The sequence below is a fragment of the Acanthisitta chloris genome, unplaced genomic scaffold (assembly GCF_000695815.1).
Source record: "Acanthisitta chloris isolate BGI_N310 unplaced genomic scaffold, ASM69581v1 scaffold6913, whole genome shotgun sequence".
Classification (NCBI taxonomy): Eukaryota; Metazoa; Chordata; class Aves; order Passeriformes; family Acanthisittidae; genus Acanthisitta; species Acanthisitta chloris.
The window spans coordinates 35,749-52,991 of NW_008663217.1; the positions used below are offsets into that span (position 1 = coordinate 35,749).

The following is a 17,243-nucleotide window of genomic DNA, read 5'->3' on the forward strand; positions in this document are numbered from 1 at the left end:
GCAGCACTCACAGAAAGATACACCTCAACTACATTTGAATGATTTCCTGCAGTACAATCCAGACATGGCAGCAGGAAGCTGCAAGCCTTATCCAGGTAGCAGGATATTCAGGGAACATGATGAGTTCTGTGATCCAATAGTTACACTGCTACCAGTGTTTGGATAGCCAATTTAAAGTTAGAACCTGATTTTTTACACCACAGACACTACAGGGCAGGAGGTATTTCTAGTTATTTTTAAAGATGATTTTGTAGTATTAAACTGGACAGCACTGAACAGACTAAAACTGGCTCATTCTTAGCTTTTGCATACTGGGAGCACATGTTCAGACTGCAAAATGGAAAGCTGCTACAGTGGCAGTTTCATGAACAGCTGGGCTAATCTAATAGCTGCCTGTTACAAAGAGAAGTTTAACTTTCCAAGAAACCTTCGAGCTGTTCCAATTCCCTAAGAAGCAGAAAATTAACCATTTTGGGGGATGCCTTGTTGTTTTCCAGCTTAATGTTCTTCCAAGCTGGAGAACTGGAACATCTCAGAAGACCTAATCCATCCCATCACATTGCAGCCTGCAGTTATCGTGCAGTAGAACTGGATTCTGCCCACTTCTAAAACTCTGCAGAATAGCACTGCTGGAATTTTCTATCTCATTTTCCCTTGCCTGATTAGCAGTCTTACTCACCAATTATTTGGTGGACGTTTGTAGCTTTTAGGCCCATCAGATCAGGCAGCTGATCTATGATGATCTCTCTCTCTGCTGTGCGTTTATGCACGCGTTCAATACTGCGTCTCTGCCAGTCTGTCCAATAAATGTACTCTCCCAACAATGTGAATCCAAATATATGAGGCAGCTTGTCCTCCACCAGAACTCTTCTACCAGTTCCATCAGCATTCATGACCTATGAATACACACAAACACAAGCTTAGAGGTATATAGAATAATTCAGTCACTATTTGTCAGATTAATTAAGCAGCTGCTCCACACTTAAGACTTCATCCATTACAATGCTGTCAATGTTACACAGCATTCTAACAAATAAAAAGAGACTGTGTATCAACAGGTACTTACTCTAAAAGCCTTGGAGGATCCCTTTTATATAAGGCTAGTCTCATAAGCAGATCATAATGTAAAGTTGTGACACAACACTCCTTACATTTGCTTTAGGAACTATCCCTATGTCCTAGTAGTTATGCTTGTTATGCCTCTCTCTCTTATTTCTGACATGCCACGGTTTAGTTTAAATGGGAGACACAGTGTCTGACACGAATGAAGACAGGGGAGCTGTTCAAACAAGCTTCCCTCTATACTGAAGAAAGTCAGGAAAAGAAAAGGGAGGACTTAAGGATTAAGTATCTGCTTTTATTTAACTTTTGGTTTGACACATATAGCCTACTTTCAAAGACACCTTTATGTCTCCTAGACAAAACATGGTCAAGGAGTTCTGGCTCAGCATCTTGTAGTCAACAGTCCCTCCCAAGTGAGCTTTGCCCAGGTTACAGAGAGCAGTAAGAGGAGGCCCCACATAAATTCTGGGAGGCAAACAGTCAAGAACGAGAGAGTATATTTCATTTCCCAAGTCTGAAAAAAGAACCAATTTTACATTCTTCAAAATTAAGCAATTTTTTTACTAGACAGAACAGTAATAAGTCTGTAAATAATTACATGCCTTTGATCTAGACACTTGAATTTCCAGTGTCATTTTTCTCTGTTGCTAAAAAGGAGTAATACCTACCTTCCTTGATGAGGCACTGAAAGGATTAATTGAATATATGTATGCATGTTCAAGTGATCAAGTACCTTACGAATGCCAAGTATTATTATAACAAGTACCATACTGACAGGAGTAAAGAGTCCTGTGTTTTAAGAGAAGCTTAAAAATGATTCAGCACTGCAATTTTTCAGAAAAAAATCCTTCTGAAATATTTCCCCATTTCAAGTTTACAGCTTAACTTTCTAGTATGTATACCAGAAAAAGAGAAACCAAAAACCTTACTATAAAAATTTCCCAAAACAGTGTGATTCACAAAATTCAAGGTAGAATACTAATCCCTGAAACATTAAAACATCCTTCCCACCATCCAAGGATGCTCCAAGGGACTGGAAAAAGAGTCATTTACTAAATTACTGTTTTCAAATCTGTCTCACTTGCTTTGTGGAATTAAGATAGCCACAGACAAGTCTGTTTGACTTTCCATAGCTTAAACCCAAAGACCTGTGCAAGGACAACCTTCAGGACCAACTGGTTTAGTAACTCAGATTAAATTGATGATAATCTGTGGCCAGAAGAGTTTCCTAGCTCCCAAGCAAAGGGAAGGCTAGTTTGAAGCCACTCCTACCTTTTGCCTACCCAAGCACAAATGGGGAGGGAGAAAAGGAACAGAGAAACAGAACACCTTTTTCAGCATCCAGTATAACATGCACATTAATAAATATTTATAAATTCCCTAAAAAATTGAAGAGAATGATAGAATCTTCACAAGAATTCAATTTCTCCTCAAAACTTTTTCCTTGTCATAACCTTCCTGACATTATGGCACGTACTCTTATATTAGAATGGGAAATGTAGCAGTACACACAGTACTTCTAAAAATGTATCACTGCACAAGCATCTCAAAAACAGATGACAAGCCTGTGATGACTTCTTTCCCCCTCCCCCTTAAACTATAGAGATAAGACATTTGTTTGTAACTAATTAATGCATAGCAATTAGTGCTTGCTAAGCAAGCCAAAAGACACACAGAAGGGAAGGATGTTGCAAAGTGAATCAACTAAAACCACACAGTAATAAGCAATAAAACATTACCATCACAAAGCAGTATCTTCAGATACTGCATTTTTTGCCTTGTACTTACAAAAGAGACAATTCTTTATTTAAGGGAGTGTTTAACTGCTAGCAAAGAGAATTAGCTGGAAGGTGTGTGGTGTGAGATGAACTTTCCTTGGCAAACTTTAAAAGGGGAGCTGTTCAAATAAGCTCCCCCCTATACTGAAGAAAGTCAGGAAAGAAAAGGGAGGACTTAAGGATTAAGCATCTGCTTTTATTTAACTTCTGATTTGACACATATAGCCTATTTTGAAAGACACCTTTATGTTTCCTAGACAAAACATGCACCTATCTGAGAGTGCTTACACACATCTGCCACTCTGCTCCCCTGCAACCTCACCTGAGCACACCTGAGCAATGGCATTTAATATAAACATCTGCCAGTAGCAGCCAGGTACCACCATATATATATATACATACATATATATATGGTTCCATGGCACCATGTTGTCTGCACTTACTTTGGCTGCGTTTTAGGTGATTTGAATAGAATTTCATCCATAGGCTACAGAATCCATCAGTCTGGTGTAAGGCAGAAGGGAAGTGCAAGGGATTTAGGGATGATACATATAAGAAGAACAAAGAAAAAAAGAAACAATCACTAATCAACCAATTCCAAAGGATTTCAGCATCATCTTTTCACATACTGAAATGCAGACGACAATCAAGTTCGGGCATTCCTTCCCCTTCTCCAGCTCCAGATGGATCAGGTCATCACAGCAAAGTCTATCCCTACAGAATGCTCCGTGCAAGAAACCCACCTTGGCTGCTATGAGGCAGTGTCTCTAGTGGTTCATGCTGCTTTTGACCACAATATGGTATGGCTTCCACATTCTGAAGCCATTCTGAATATTGCAAAGCACACTGAGAATATAGACTACAAGAGGAAACAGATGTGGTGCAACCACAAACACCACCTTCACTGAAAGAGCGAGTAGTTCCATGAAAAAAACCCAACAAAAACCAGAGTACAAAAATTAAATGGCCTCAGAAAAAAACCAAACAGATATCCTGCTTGCAGAATAAGGGCTTTGTTTATCCTAGAACAATAATGTATGCAAACCTATGGCATCATGAAAATGCAGCTTATTCGAAGTACATGAACCGCCGTTGAAAACGTAGTTGCATTTTAAAATGCTGTACTTAAACAGCAGGAACAATAGCAACTTTGAAGCATTACTTTTAATTTGAAGTCACAGATTGGAATGCACAGTGACATATTCTAAGGGTACTTCTGGCTGTCAGATGCTCTGCACTCAATGCACTCCTGAATACCAGTAATCACTGTGATAGATAGGCTAACACAGAGAATTTACTTTTTTGATAATCTGGGATTTGAATGCATGGTAGTTTAAACTTGTCAGTTGACTAAAGCATTACTTTTAATTTGAAGTCACAGATTGGAATGCACAGTGACATATTCTAAGGGTACTTCTGGCTGTCAGATGCTCTGCACTCAATGCACTCCTGAATACCAGTAATCACTGTGATAGATAGGCTAACACAGAGAATTTACTTTTTTGATAATCTGGGATTTGAATGCATGGTAGTTTAAACTTGTCAGTTGACTAGTTTAAGTCTAGATGTCAATTACTACATCTATCTCATTTATGAAAATCATGTTCAGTTCTGGTTAGAGCTCATGCTGGAGCCCTGGCAAAACTGTGCAGACTAGCAGTGCACTCTGGTCTAGTGGACCAAGGCCAGAGACAGTAGAGACTCAGTAGATGTGCACTAGTTTATGTGCACAGCACTGAGGAGATGCTAATCACACGTCTGTCCCTATCGGGCTATATTAGATCAGTATCAAACGTAAGAGCCCAGCTCTACCAGGTGCCAGACAGCCTCAGTACTGCTGGCTTAAGCCATGCTGAGAGTGTAAACCATTATCTTTCATCTTAATCCATGAGCACAGTTTAATTTTCAATGTAGAACCACGGAACCATAGACCAGCCTGGGCTGGAAGGTACCTCAAAAGATCATCTGGTCCAATGTTTTGTGGAAAAGGAGCCTACATGAGGTTATCTGGCATCCTGTGAGCCACATCTTGAAAACTTCCAATAACTCCATGATGTTCCTCAGTAAAAGAGTTCTTTCTTACACCAAGATGAAACTTCCCTCAATGCAACTTGTACCAGTTGTCCTAGTCTTCATGTGGCTTCATGTGCTGAGAGAGCCTTCATCCTCCTTGAGTACAGGAAAAATGTGACAGGTCTCCTTGAGCCTTCTCTCCTCCAGGGAGAAAAGACCAAACCCCTTCTGTCTTCCTCAAAGGGCAGGTTCACCACCCCTATGATCATCATTGTGGCCTTCCTTTAGGCCCACTCCAGGCTCTCTGGATCTTTCTTGAAATGTGAGAACCAGAGCTGGACACAGTTCACTAGGGGTGGCTGACGAGCACTGAGTAGAGTTGGATGATCACATCTCGACCTCTTCTAGCAATGTTGCTGCGGGTGCAGCACAGGATCCAATTTGCCTCAGTTGCTGCAGCAACACACCAGACTGATGTTCACTCCACCCTGCCAGGGCACACTGTTGACTCATCTTCAGCTTGCCATCAACCAGCACCCCCAGGTCCCTTTCCATGGCACTGCTCTCCAGCCTCTCATTCCCCAGGCTGTATGGAGACAGGGTTGTCCTGTCCCAGGTGCAGAATCAGCACTTGCCCTTGTTAAACTTCACATGGTTGGTGATTGCTCAGTGCTCCCATTTGTGCAAGTCATTCTGCAAAGCCTCTCTGCCCTCAAGGGAGTCAACAGCTCCTCCCAATTTTGTATCCTCTGCAAACTTGCTGAACAGCCTCAAGTCCTGTGTCCAAGTCATTCCTGACAGTGTTGAAGAGCACTGGGCTCAGACCCTGCACAACCCACCAGTGACAGGTCACCAGCCTGACGTGATCCCGTTCACCACATCCCTTGTGGCTCACCCATCTCATGATGTGTTTATCCAGCTGTGTGCTGGGCAGTGTGTCCAGAAGGCTCCTGGGAGAGTCTGTATCAAAAGCTTTGCTGAAATCCAAAACGATCACATCAGCTGGCTTCCCTTGAGTGACTAGGTGGGTTACCTTGTCAAAGAAGGAAATCTTTTCACGAGCAGGGCTTTCCCCCCATGAAGCCATGCTGGCTGTGACCAGTGACTGCATTGCCCTTCAGGTGTTGTTCAGTACCTCGCAGAACAATCTTATCCATGCCAGTACCAGGCACTGAAGTGAGACTGTCAGGCCTGTAGTTACCAGTTGTAGTAGTTGCCCTTTTTTGAAAATCAGGACAACATTAGCAGCTTCTGGTCAAGTGGGACCTCTCCAGACTCCCAAGACCATTCAAAAATCATGGAGAGAGGCCTTGCAATGGCATCAGCCAACTCCTTAAGTATTCTTGGATGAATCTCATCAGGCCTTGTAGATTTACAGGGATACAGCTGGAGCAGCATATTCCTCACAACATCAGGGGTAACTGTGAGTTTACCATGCTCACAGCCATGGTCCTCCAGCTCAGGATGCTGGGACTCCCTTAGTCCATCATAGGTGTTGAAGCCAGAGGCAAAGAAAACGTTAAACATCTCTGCCTTGTCTATGTTCCTGTTTGTGAGGTGGGTGTCCTGATCCAGTAACAGGCTGATGCAATTTCTGCACTGCCTTTTGCCACTAATGTATTTAAAGAAACTGGTTTTGTTGTCCCCCGCAGCACTGCCCAGTTTCAACTCAACTGAGCTTTGGCTGCATGAATCTTCTCTCTGCAGTGGCGAGCAGCATCTCTATATTCCTCCCATGTCACCTGATCTTGTTTCCACTGAGCATACACATTCCTTTTTGCCTTACCTCAACTGCCCTGCTCAAGGACTACTGCCACTACTGCACCAGCTCTACAAAATTTCTAGCAGGAACCACAGCTGGAAAGCATCTCCCCCACTGACTCACAGGAAGGGTGCGATTGTGGCATTGACCTTTCTTGTGATAGGGTAAGGAATTTCTGACCCAGGTGGCAATGCTTTGCATGCCACACGTCCCACAAACGCAGAACACACTGCCTTGTTTCTTTGATACATGTTGAAATGCACTTTTAGATACATAGTCATGGTTTAGCTTACAGCATGCACAAAACCTCAGACATTTGGCACAGATTTCTATGAAGGAAACGTCACAGAAAAATAGGTAAACTCTTCCTGAGCAGAGCTTGAATTCTTAAGTCATTCTAATGACAAGCTGGGTTTCTTGCAATAGTTTAAAACCAGCAGAAAATCATCAGAAAGCATTACTACCTTCACAATTTCAACATGGGTCATGCTAATGCACCCTAGAGACAGATACAGCTAAAAAAATGAGGTGAAAAAGGTGAATTTCTCACAAGTCTGATCATTAACACTGATCTGCTTAAGATGATTGCAAGAATTATTGTAGAAGAGCTGTGAAATACTGAATTTCCATACATATATCCCAGGTATTCCAGCATACTATGGGAAAAGATACTGAGCAAGACTTGCCTTATACCTGAAACAAATTAGGAACACTCAGGGTTTAGGCTGAGTTACTTCAGTGTTGATTATCCAATGGTACATACTTACACGTGCTGTTTGATGCAACAAACAATGACCCATTTCCCAGCACTGCTAATCAGGGATATATAACTGCTCATTGTCTGTCTAAATACACATGAATATATCAGAAAAGTGAAAGACAACACTAACTCATTATTTGATTAAGGAAAAGAATAGAAAACTGGGGCAGCAGCTCTCAAAAACAACTCTAAGAGATAGCTAGAATGGCTTTTAATCATTACATCAGCATTTTTTCAGGCTGGCATTGAGAACGATGTATTTTCACCTTGCTTCTGTAAGCAACATAAACACCCCAGACCAGAATGTTTTAGTGTAATGGATGCAGTAACATCACACAATTAACACATATATCTACTACAAAACAGCAGCTCTAAGAGAGAGAAAAAAAAATCTTGTCTAAATTTCCAGTTTTATTAGTCTTCCCCTCAAAAAAAAGTCTTGATCAATTACACTCTCTTTGAATGAGCAACTGAAACTTTAAACTCAGTTTGAGGAAATTATTCTGTCAGTGTCATGAACCAACTGTTAACAGCATTCTGCCCCAATTCTAAAACATTAAGGAATGTTTTAGGTATTAAATGGGAAGCCATCTCTTCATTGCAGTGAAATCCTGAGGAATCAGCAGAAGAGATACCTGGAACTTTTCATGTTTGCTTCAGAAACCAAACGTCTCCAGCCAACTCCACAATTTCTTGTTTTTAATTGTTTTATAATATTTCTATTACCAAATTCTAATTTAGCAGTTCCCCAGTACCCTCAATTTCCTTTTGAGCTCTACCAGTTTTGCCAGAGAATTAAAAACATAGCTTTCCTGGGCATTGATAATATTCCTAATAGGACTGCAGTGAAGATAAATGTGTAAAAACAGAATAGAGATTAACTTCATAAATTCCCTTTCTATCATACCACAGATACCGTTATAAGCTCATCTCCTCCACAACAGGACAACTCACCTGGCTCACTGATCAATCAAAATGCCAACAGCAGAAATGTTTCTCAGTGATGGAATTTCATTGTAGAAACAATTGGTTTGGTTCTCAATGAACCAGAAATGGCTCAAGTCAGGTGAAGTGACAAGTGGGCAAGGAAAGGATTTTAGAACCATCAGGACAATCACATATGACATCTCCTAGGCAATTTCAAGCAATAAGAAAAAAACCCTGCATATGTAAAGAACAGGCCAAGACAAAAAAATGAGCCAAATCAATGAACAGGATGGGAAGAGAGATTTTCACAGGCAAAAAAAGAAGTTACTTTGAGAAGATTCAGTGGTAGAGCAGGTGAACAAAAATGCTTTGCTATGAAAATTACTTCTGGTACCCAACACATAGAGTGGAATGGCAACAGTCACAGAGAGGTCTGGCACCTGGGCATAGGCTGCAGGGGTAACCACTGCATTTTGCAATTTTGTATTTACCAACTATAAGACCTATGAGCTTTGCAGAAAGCAAAGGAGACTAGCCAAGACCAACCTGAATCCCTGGTGGTTTGGGGGACAATTTTACAAGATTAAGTTTGGCAAAACAACTCCTAATGCTCTTGAAGATGGACAAAAGCCTCTATTCCCTTCTTTCTTCCCATGGTGCTTTCTTTCAGTACTTTGCCCCAGAAACTTCTTATTTTCAATTTGTTCAGTACCTATCCTGATGTTTTCCGGTCTCCTTCATAAGCACCTATACTTGATTATTTTTTTTTAGAGGGGAAAAATGTGGAAACCTTTCTGCTGTTTTGGCAAGTCCAAGTGATTTGGGAAACAGTCCAATGAGAGACTGGACCAGTGCAAAGCTGGGGGAGCATTCTGAGATACTTTTCACCTTTGGTAATAATAAGCTTTTAAGTTGATTCAACTGCTCCCTTCACTAAATTACTTCAATTCCAGGGGTCTCTGCATGTCCAATAGCTTGCTTTTCCACCTTTTCTCATGGGCCCTCTGTCACATTACATCATCATGTGTGGTATCAGAGAAGAAGTGCACGTTAGGACTACAAAATCTCACAGCAAAATAAAAAGCCTGCAGGAAGAAAGCTAAATAATTGTTGAGAGGGATCCAAGGTCACATGAATACTTCCAAAGAAGTCCAGGCCCAAGATCAGTACAACGTTTTTGTACAGTGATGTAACTAACCTTGCAAGAAGGAAGGAAAAAACCCAAATAAAAACCAGACTGTTGGAGAGGAAGGGACAATAGCAGGCTGACAAACAGTACTCTGCTGAATCAGAAATGCTTAGGATCTCTTCACCTCTCCCCCAGCTCACTGTGAAATGTTATTTTAAGTCCATCAGCCTCAGTGAGGTTAGCTGATGGCTCTGGCTGTTTCAGTTTGAGGGGTTTCTGCATCTGCCCTTAGGTAACCGACACTGACTGCCAGTAGCATCTTAACTACTTTCCAGATGAGACACCTATACAAACTAAGATACAATTTCCTAACTCCAACGTGAAAAATCTAGGAAGCATGTATGACCCACTAGTGTAGACCCAAAGTCATACTTCAATCAGCTCCACGCTGGGCCATAGGGAGACATGAGGCTTGCAGAGCTATCATTAGCAAACTGGGACTGCTTCTATGTTAGCAAAGGTTTGAATTCCCAACTTGGAAAATCAGGGCAACTTTCTGCTTGAACACGCCTTGAGTGTGGGCATCTGTCTCTGACTTGGGCAGTCCAGGCTCTCCTTAGAGATTACAGAAACAAACAGGTGCTTTGAGATAAGACTCATCCAATCTATTCTAAACAATTCCAGTGCAGAAGTGCTGATTTCTAACAGTTTTTATCAAGGCAACATAAGGCAACTTAACTGAGCTGAATGTATATACACCTCATTAGATGAAAACCAACTACAGGTTCCAGGGCAAACTGCAGATCTACAGCACAAGGACCATTTTAAAACTTAATGCCAAAGTCTTAAGGAAATCATGTAATTTTTAGGGCAGCAATTTCACTTCTTAGCAACACATCATGCCTGGTACTCAGACCAGAGAGTCAGGTTACTCTAGGACCAGAGTCCTCACTGCTTCCACCCAAAAGCTTCTCTTGGTATGCTCCTTCTGTTAGGAGATGTTGGGAATCTCTTCCTGTTCCATGAAGTATCACAGCCTGTTGGCAGCAGATCCCTTAAGGCTTCTCTGAGAATTTGTCAGCACAAGTGCTTGGTGGTCGTATAATGTCTCAAGCATCAAACTTTTAACATTTCAGCTTTATTTAGTCTCAATTTATCAAAAGCAAGAAAAACGTAACTGCTTAATGTCTGCAATTTGAAAACAGCATGATGTTTGAAAATTGTTTCTTGTTTTTTACTTTTGAATTCAATCAGCTGGGGGTTGGCCAAGATGATCTCCAGAGGTCCTTTCCAACTCTAACAATTCTGTGAAACTGGACCATCTCTAAGTGCTGATTCTGTAGCACCATGTAAAATCCAAACAACACAAAAAAAAGGAACTTTTTTTGGTGGTTTGTTTGTTTCTTTTGTTCTGTTAATAATAACAAGCTTACAATGCCAGGAGGTCCTGGCTCAGCATTTGGGGCCCACAGAGAAGAGACCACTCAAATTCTTGTATCTAACTCTTCAACAGTCAGGAGATCTTACTAATATGAATCATAGAGTCACAGAATTTTAGGGGTTAGAATGGACTTTACAGATCATCTAGTCCCAACCCCTGCCCCGGGCAGGGACACCTCCCCACTAGACCAAGTTGCTCAAGGCCTCATCTACCTACCTTGGTCTGCATCACAAAATTAAATTCTTCCTTAAGTTCCTTCAGAATTTCAAAAGAAACGTCCCAAACAGAAATTCTACCAAGTATAAACGAATAATGTCTTCTTAAAAAAATAAGTCCTTACTCTACTGCTAATTTAAAAAATCTGTAATTTTGCTTAATGCAGGCTTAGCAGGCAGTAAGAAACAGCTGGAAATGCCCTGACAAAGTAAGCTTTACATTTCTGAAACTGGGATGGAACACAGGGGTCAGTCCCTACCCTCAGCACATACTTGCTGTTCTTTGCTGAATGAAGTTCCCAAGTGCCACAACTATCCAAACCAAAATGTGGCCAAAATTTAACCGCAAAGCAACTTCAAGTATTTGTTTCAACTCCCTTACTTCTCATACCGGCAAAAGTTTAATGCAAGTACACAAAAGCAGCTGTGTCCAACAGCTAGGAAATCAGTGGTTTCTGCTTCTCAGCTTTCAAACCTCTGCTTCAGGTGGGGCAGATGAGGTAGGATCAGTAATCAGACTTACAGGTCATCAGCATTTCACAATACAAAGACTAATGCTATGAGACAAAATTTCTCAGTCAGAAAAGATATGGTAAATGCTTAGAAAACAAAATTTCCCTACTGGGGTGGCAGTAAAATTGAGGGAGTTGTCATCAAAGGAGAATGTAGCCCTGCAATTTCAGGATCAGAATACGATTTAGAGAATTCTCTAGATGCCAATCTATTCACTCCTAGGTCAAAGACAAAAATGTCCTCTCTGTTCAACATTTTTGTGCGGTAAAAAGCCTTGGCAGCATCTGCTTTCTGTGTCCGACAAGGCTGGGTTCTGAAGACTTGTGTGTACTTAAGTTGAAAAACAGCAGGATTTAATGCTTTCCATATTAATCATGAGGATTAGAGACAGTAATGCCAGGCACGGCTAATAGATTTGGGAATGCACAAACACTTCAAGTTAGAGCTGCACTCAAAAAGCACTAGATAATGGTTGCATCTGTAGAGGAGGCAGAGTCCTTTCTTTACACTCACCACTAGTAGGTGTAAGTGGGTGTCATCTCTGGCTCAGAATGGAGAGCAGGAAAGAAGATGAATAAAGACAAATGAAGCAAAGACTGAAGAACTGTGAGAAATCAGCCATATCATCCTGATTTCCTCTCACTGCACACAGCCACACACACATGCAGCTGTTTGTAGCTGCTTGCTCAACACGAGCTTCGCTGACCAGCTAAAACCCAACCTACGCCCCAGACCAGGTAGTGTACGTGCTCGGAAGACAAAAACTCACTTGAGCAGGAAAACATAAGACCAATGCAACAGAGCAGATCATACATGTTTAACCTCATAGCACGGCTGGAAAATGCTTTAAACCTGTAGCTAGTCAATGAGAAATCTTCCCCACTGGTAAGCACAATAGCAGCCATCCATTTCAATAGAAGTTTATCAGCAGTGAAACCTGACCGAGATAAATGATGAAGCTGTTGAGCCACAGCCTGCTTCTGCCTGCTGCAGGCTGCCAGATAAAATGGGAACAAAAGCTCCCTGCTGTACCCCCTACCAGTCTCCATTAACCCCTGCTGATGCTTTATTATTGTCTGGGGGCTCCAGAACAGCATAGCAAGAATCAGTGGGTAAAAAATAAATCATAAAAGCTCATATGCAGCACAAACAAAACAGAAACAGAGCTTGCAAGAAGCATTCAGTTTGGTAGCATTGCAATTAAATAACAGTTCTGAGGAACTCCAAATGTAAGGGGGAGAAAAAAGAAAAAAAGCACCAAGTACGTAAAACCACATATGAAAAACTACTTAAGGCAATAGAGGCAAGTACACAAATGTGTTTCTCCTGCTTTTAACCCTTCTTCCAAATACATACAAACACATAAAGGCAGGCATAAATTCTGACGTCTTCACGTCCAATTCCAAGTGTCATCTTTGGATCCTGTCACAAACATCTTTCTTTGTTGCACCTCCTCCCCTGTCGTTTCTCCAAATGTAAGTGTAAAACACTCACTGAAGGTCAAAGCATCTTATAATAAACTGACATAGAAATGGATGGAAAGGGCAGGAAAAGTATAACAAATCTCAGGATTCATGGTTACCATAGGAGAGAAGGCAGTGTGAGGAAATGGAAAGACTCAAAATGTTAGTAATATTTTAGCTATCATAGACTTAGATAGTGAGATTGCAGCCTGAGATTTATTTCTGTAGCCTATCACAACAAAGTCAGTCTCTCAAAAAAGATTACAGGGGAGATCCTGGGGAAAATTCACTAAGATTCATCAGTAAAGAAACACACAGCATTTGTGTCACTGGGCACATGGGGGTGGGGATAAAAAAAAATCTACTTTAGACTGAACAGTTCTCCTGGATGGAGACCCCTGCTTCACCCTGTAGAGCCTTTTCTTCATGCTTTACTAATTACAGGAGTGATACTGAACTCACACTGATTAGGGGTCACTGATTTTCAGCCCATTTCTGCCCCTCTGAAATGCAGTCAGCAAGCAGCAATATTGCATCTAATGAACTTTTTCATAAAGCTAAAGCAACAAGCTAACGGAATAAAGATTCCCAAACCATAAAGGAAGAGAATGGCCTCAACACAGGAAAAGAGAAGCTGTATGGGTTCAATCCAAAGGTCCACCCATGCCAGTATCCTTTCTCAGAGAATTACCAAAACTCACACCTAAATAACAGCATAATACAGCCAATGCATACGGAAACTTTTCAAGAAGACTCCCTCCTTCTACAGCAATTTACAGTTGGGTGATTTGTGGTTCAGAAGGCAATTGTAGTCTCTAGTAAACTGCAGTGGAATTCCCTTCCACAGACTTACCCAGTCTTCCCAGAAACACATGTATGCTTTTAGCATCTACAACCATTTCCACAACTTACCACATGCTGCTTGAAGAACCATCTGCTTTTGTTTGTTCTGCACCCATCACCTCACATTAGTTACAGGGGCCAATTTCTTCTGTCAAAAGAGGTGTGTGTGTGGGAAGTGTTGGTCACTTTATACATAATTTTATAGATCTGTCACATATACCTAAACTAACACCACCTGTGGTTAAAAAAAACCAAATCCACATCCTCAAACAAAACTATAATCCAAAAGCACCGAAGAAAAACTGGAAGAATTTCTTCTCTGTTGCTTTAAAAGTTTTGGCCAGGCTGTTTCCAGATTTACTGCACACTGATAAGAGCTAACAAATGTTAACTTTTTGTAAAAAGCAGCAGCAGTAAAATCATAACTCTTAACATTTGGAGACTCGGAGTCAAAAATAACTTGCAATTCTGAAACCTTAAAATGATAAATCTTCCCTGATGCCCTACATAGATGTTACATGACAACCTGGAACAAACTCCCTCTGCTAGCTTATACTGATTTAAGAATAATGAAATGGAAATTGTCCCAAAGAGTTTGTGCCAGATCAGGTATCTTCTGTCCTGCCACAGACATTGGCATAAACATTCTATGATGTGTTCTAGCCAGTCTGACAGAATTGCAGCACTGAGCTCATGTCTGATCTAGATGAAAATTTCTACCAAAAACTGATCCAGCACTGAATAGAGTCATTATTCATGAATAACAAATCTTCATGTCCTGGCAAACATGAGTGTGATGAATGCCTAACTCTCCTTTTGCAAAACACGTTCAAGTCCAAGAGAGTATCAGGGCTGCAGTGCTCAATCACTTATAAATAAATCTCTAAGCACAGCTAAGACTTTTCCCCCCCTCTTTTCTCAGGGCTTGTGCAATGTTAGGTGAATTACAGGCAGTAAAACCCATTTTCAGGACAAAGAAAACTCTGCTCCCTGAGGCTCTCCTAAGGAGTGCTTCAAAGCAGCTCACCTTGCAGGACTGGAGTTACTTTGGCTCTGAAGAAGAACAGTTATGTGACCTTCCAGCACAAGACTATGACTTCACCTTGACGTATTTGCAGTTATAAATAAGCAAACCCAATTTTGTAAGGCTAGAAAAGATATTGGGCCTATAATGAGAAGTGTTAAAGATTATTTGCAATGGTAAGGAATCAATAAGGAAAGTTATAATTCATCAAGATAAAGGCAAATCGACCAGGATATCAGCACAGGTGGATGGGGTTACTATGCACCAGGTAGTAGTTAAGTCTCCTGCTTCCAAGAGAAGTTGTTAAAAGCAAACTGATCAAATATTAAACAACACTATTTTCTCAAAGACTGGCAGAGAGATAATAAATGTCAAATTTGTCCCATGAATGCTACATAACAAAACAAATGCAAGATTTTCAGTGGAGGAGAGAAGAAAAAGTGCCTTTTTCCTTAATTAAAATTTTCAACAGGACATGCCAGAAGGAAAGGAAAATCTATCCCCTTGCTGAAACGCTAATAAAACAAGGGAGATGCAAATACAGAGGCTTTCTGGGAGTACAAATAATGATATGTGAAATGAGATTTGTTCCCTTAAAAGATGTTTTACTAGCACCTAAACTGAGCAGCGCAAAGAATGAAAGACTTTTTTTAACCTACAAACATTAATCCCAGTGAAAAGCTTTTTCTCCTGATGATCTAAGAATTGACTTATTTAACAAATCGTTATCATACATTCTTACAAAGAGAGATCTACTACATGGATATTTCTATTTTACCCACCGAAAAATGAGGGAAGAATAGCAAGCAGCTTGCCCGAAGACAGAGAAGAAATGGATATGTTTCTTAAAGCACAACTCAATGATTATCCCATTGCCCTTTGGGCTATATCAGAATACGAACACCAAAAAAAGGTAGAGTAACTACCTTCTGTAACTTCATGGAATCAAAAATACAGATGCAATTACAAACCTCTATTTTGTCTGTTTTGGCATCTCCCCAGTATATTTTGCTTTCTGCATAATCCAGTGCCAGTCCATTTGGCCAGCCAAGAGAGGTATTCACCAGCACAATTCTGTCTGAGCCATCTAATGCTGCCCTTTCGATCTTTGGGATTTCTCCCCAGTCAGTCCAGTACATGTACCTTAAAAGGAAACAGAATCATAAGAATTCTTAATCCAAACTCTCAATATTCACAGAGCTTCTTCTGGACTACTCTTCCCCAAAACCACACAGCATGCAGAAAATGGTATTTCTAAACTAAATGTATTTCCTTACCTAGGTAAGTATGGCCAAACCATTCAGAAACATTGGTGTGTACACACAATGTCCCTTTACACAAAACTACCAGTCTGCTCAGCAAGACAACATAAGCAGTGCTGTTAGCAAGAATAAACAAACAGATCCACACAGTCCCCAAAATATTTTAAAACAGAATAAACCACAAAGACACATAAGATGACTACCCAGGTGGCCAAAACAGAGCAGCAGTCCTTTGCCTCAGAGCCTTAACTTTCAAAGGATCCCAGTATGTCCACTTTGAAAGCTCAGAAGTTTACCACTGCATCCCATTACCTACATACAAGCAGACATGACTAATACTTTCAGAAATGCTCACAAACAGCTCCTCACCCAACCATGGGATCCAGCACAATAGCTCTGGGTTCTTCCAGGTCTTCTGATATCAAGATTTTTCTCATGGTCCCATTAAGTCTTGTAACTTCAATCCTGTCTGTACCAGTGTCAGTCCAGTACAGATTTCGGGCAACCCAGTCCACGGCGATGCCATCGGGATGTGCAATCTGTGCTGTGACAACGAACTGACTGCCCGAGCCATCGATGAACGAGCGGCGGATGGCCCTGACCTCGTCGTCGGTCCAGTAGATGTATCCTTCCAGAGGGTCAAAGTCGATGGCGATGGCGTGACGGATGTCCTCCAGCGGCAAAACGATGTCTGTGAAATCTGGGGTGTCCAAGGAAATTCGCCGCAGATCTGTCCGTCGGGCTAGCAGCAGCAGAGCAGTGGCACCTACATGAACAAGACAAACATAACCATCTTACAGACACTGTGCAGTAAAAGCCTATAAATAGTGACCCTGATTCTGTGCCATTTGGCACAAGCAAGTCTAGTTACCAGGGTTTCACAGGACCTAACCACACTGCTGGACACCAGCAGAGAATTCATAGAATCATAGAATTTATGGGCTGGAATGGACCTTACAGATCATCTAGTCTCAACAACCCCTGCCATGGGCAGGGACACCTCCCACCAGAGCAGGTTGCTCAAGGCCTCATCCAGCCTGGACTTGACCAC

General features: G+C 41.2%; 1 protein-coding gene across 1 annotated transcript in view; it reads right to left on the minus strand.

Annotated features, from left to right (window-relative positions):
- The window catches only part of LRP6 (low density lipoprotein receptor-related protein 6), a 69,976-nt gene that overhangs the window by 32,178 nt on the left and 20,555 nt on the right, over window positions 1-17,243 (minus strand). The window contains exons 4-6 of the mRNA XM_009070912.1: window positions 16,562-16,958; window positions 15,902-16,073; window positions 680-896 (exon numbers count right to left, since the gene is read on the minus strand). Coding sequence (XP_009069160.1) covers window positions 680-896; window positions 15,902-16,073; window positions 16,562-16,958 — 786 coding nt within the window. The remainder of the gene's footprint in view (window positions 1-679; window positions 897-15,901; window positions 16,074-16,561; window positions 16,959-17,243) is intronic.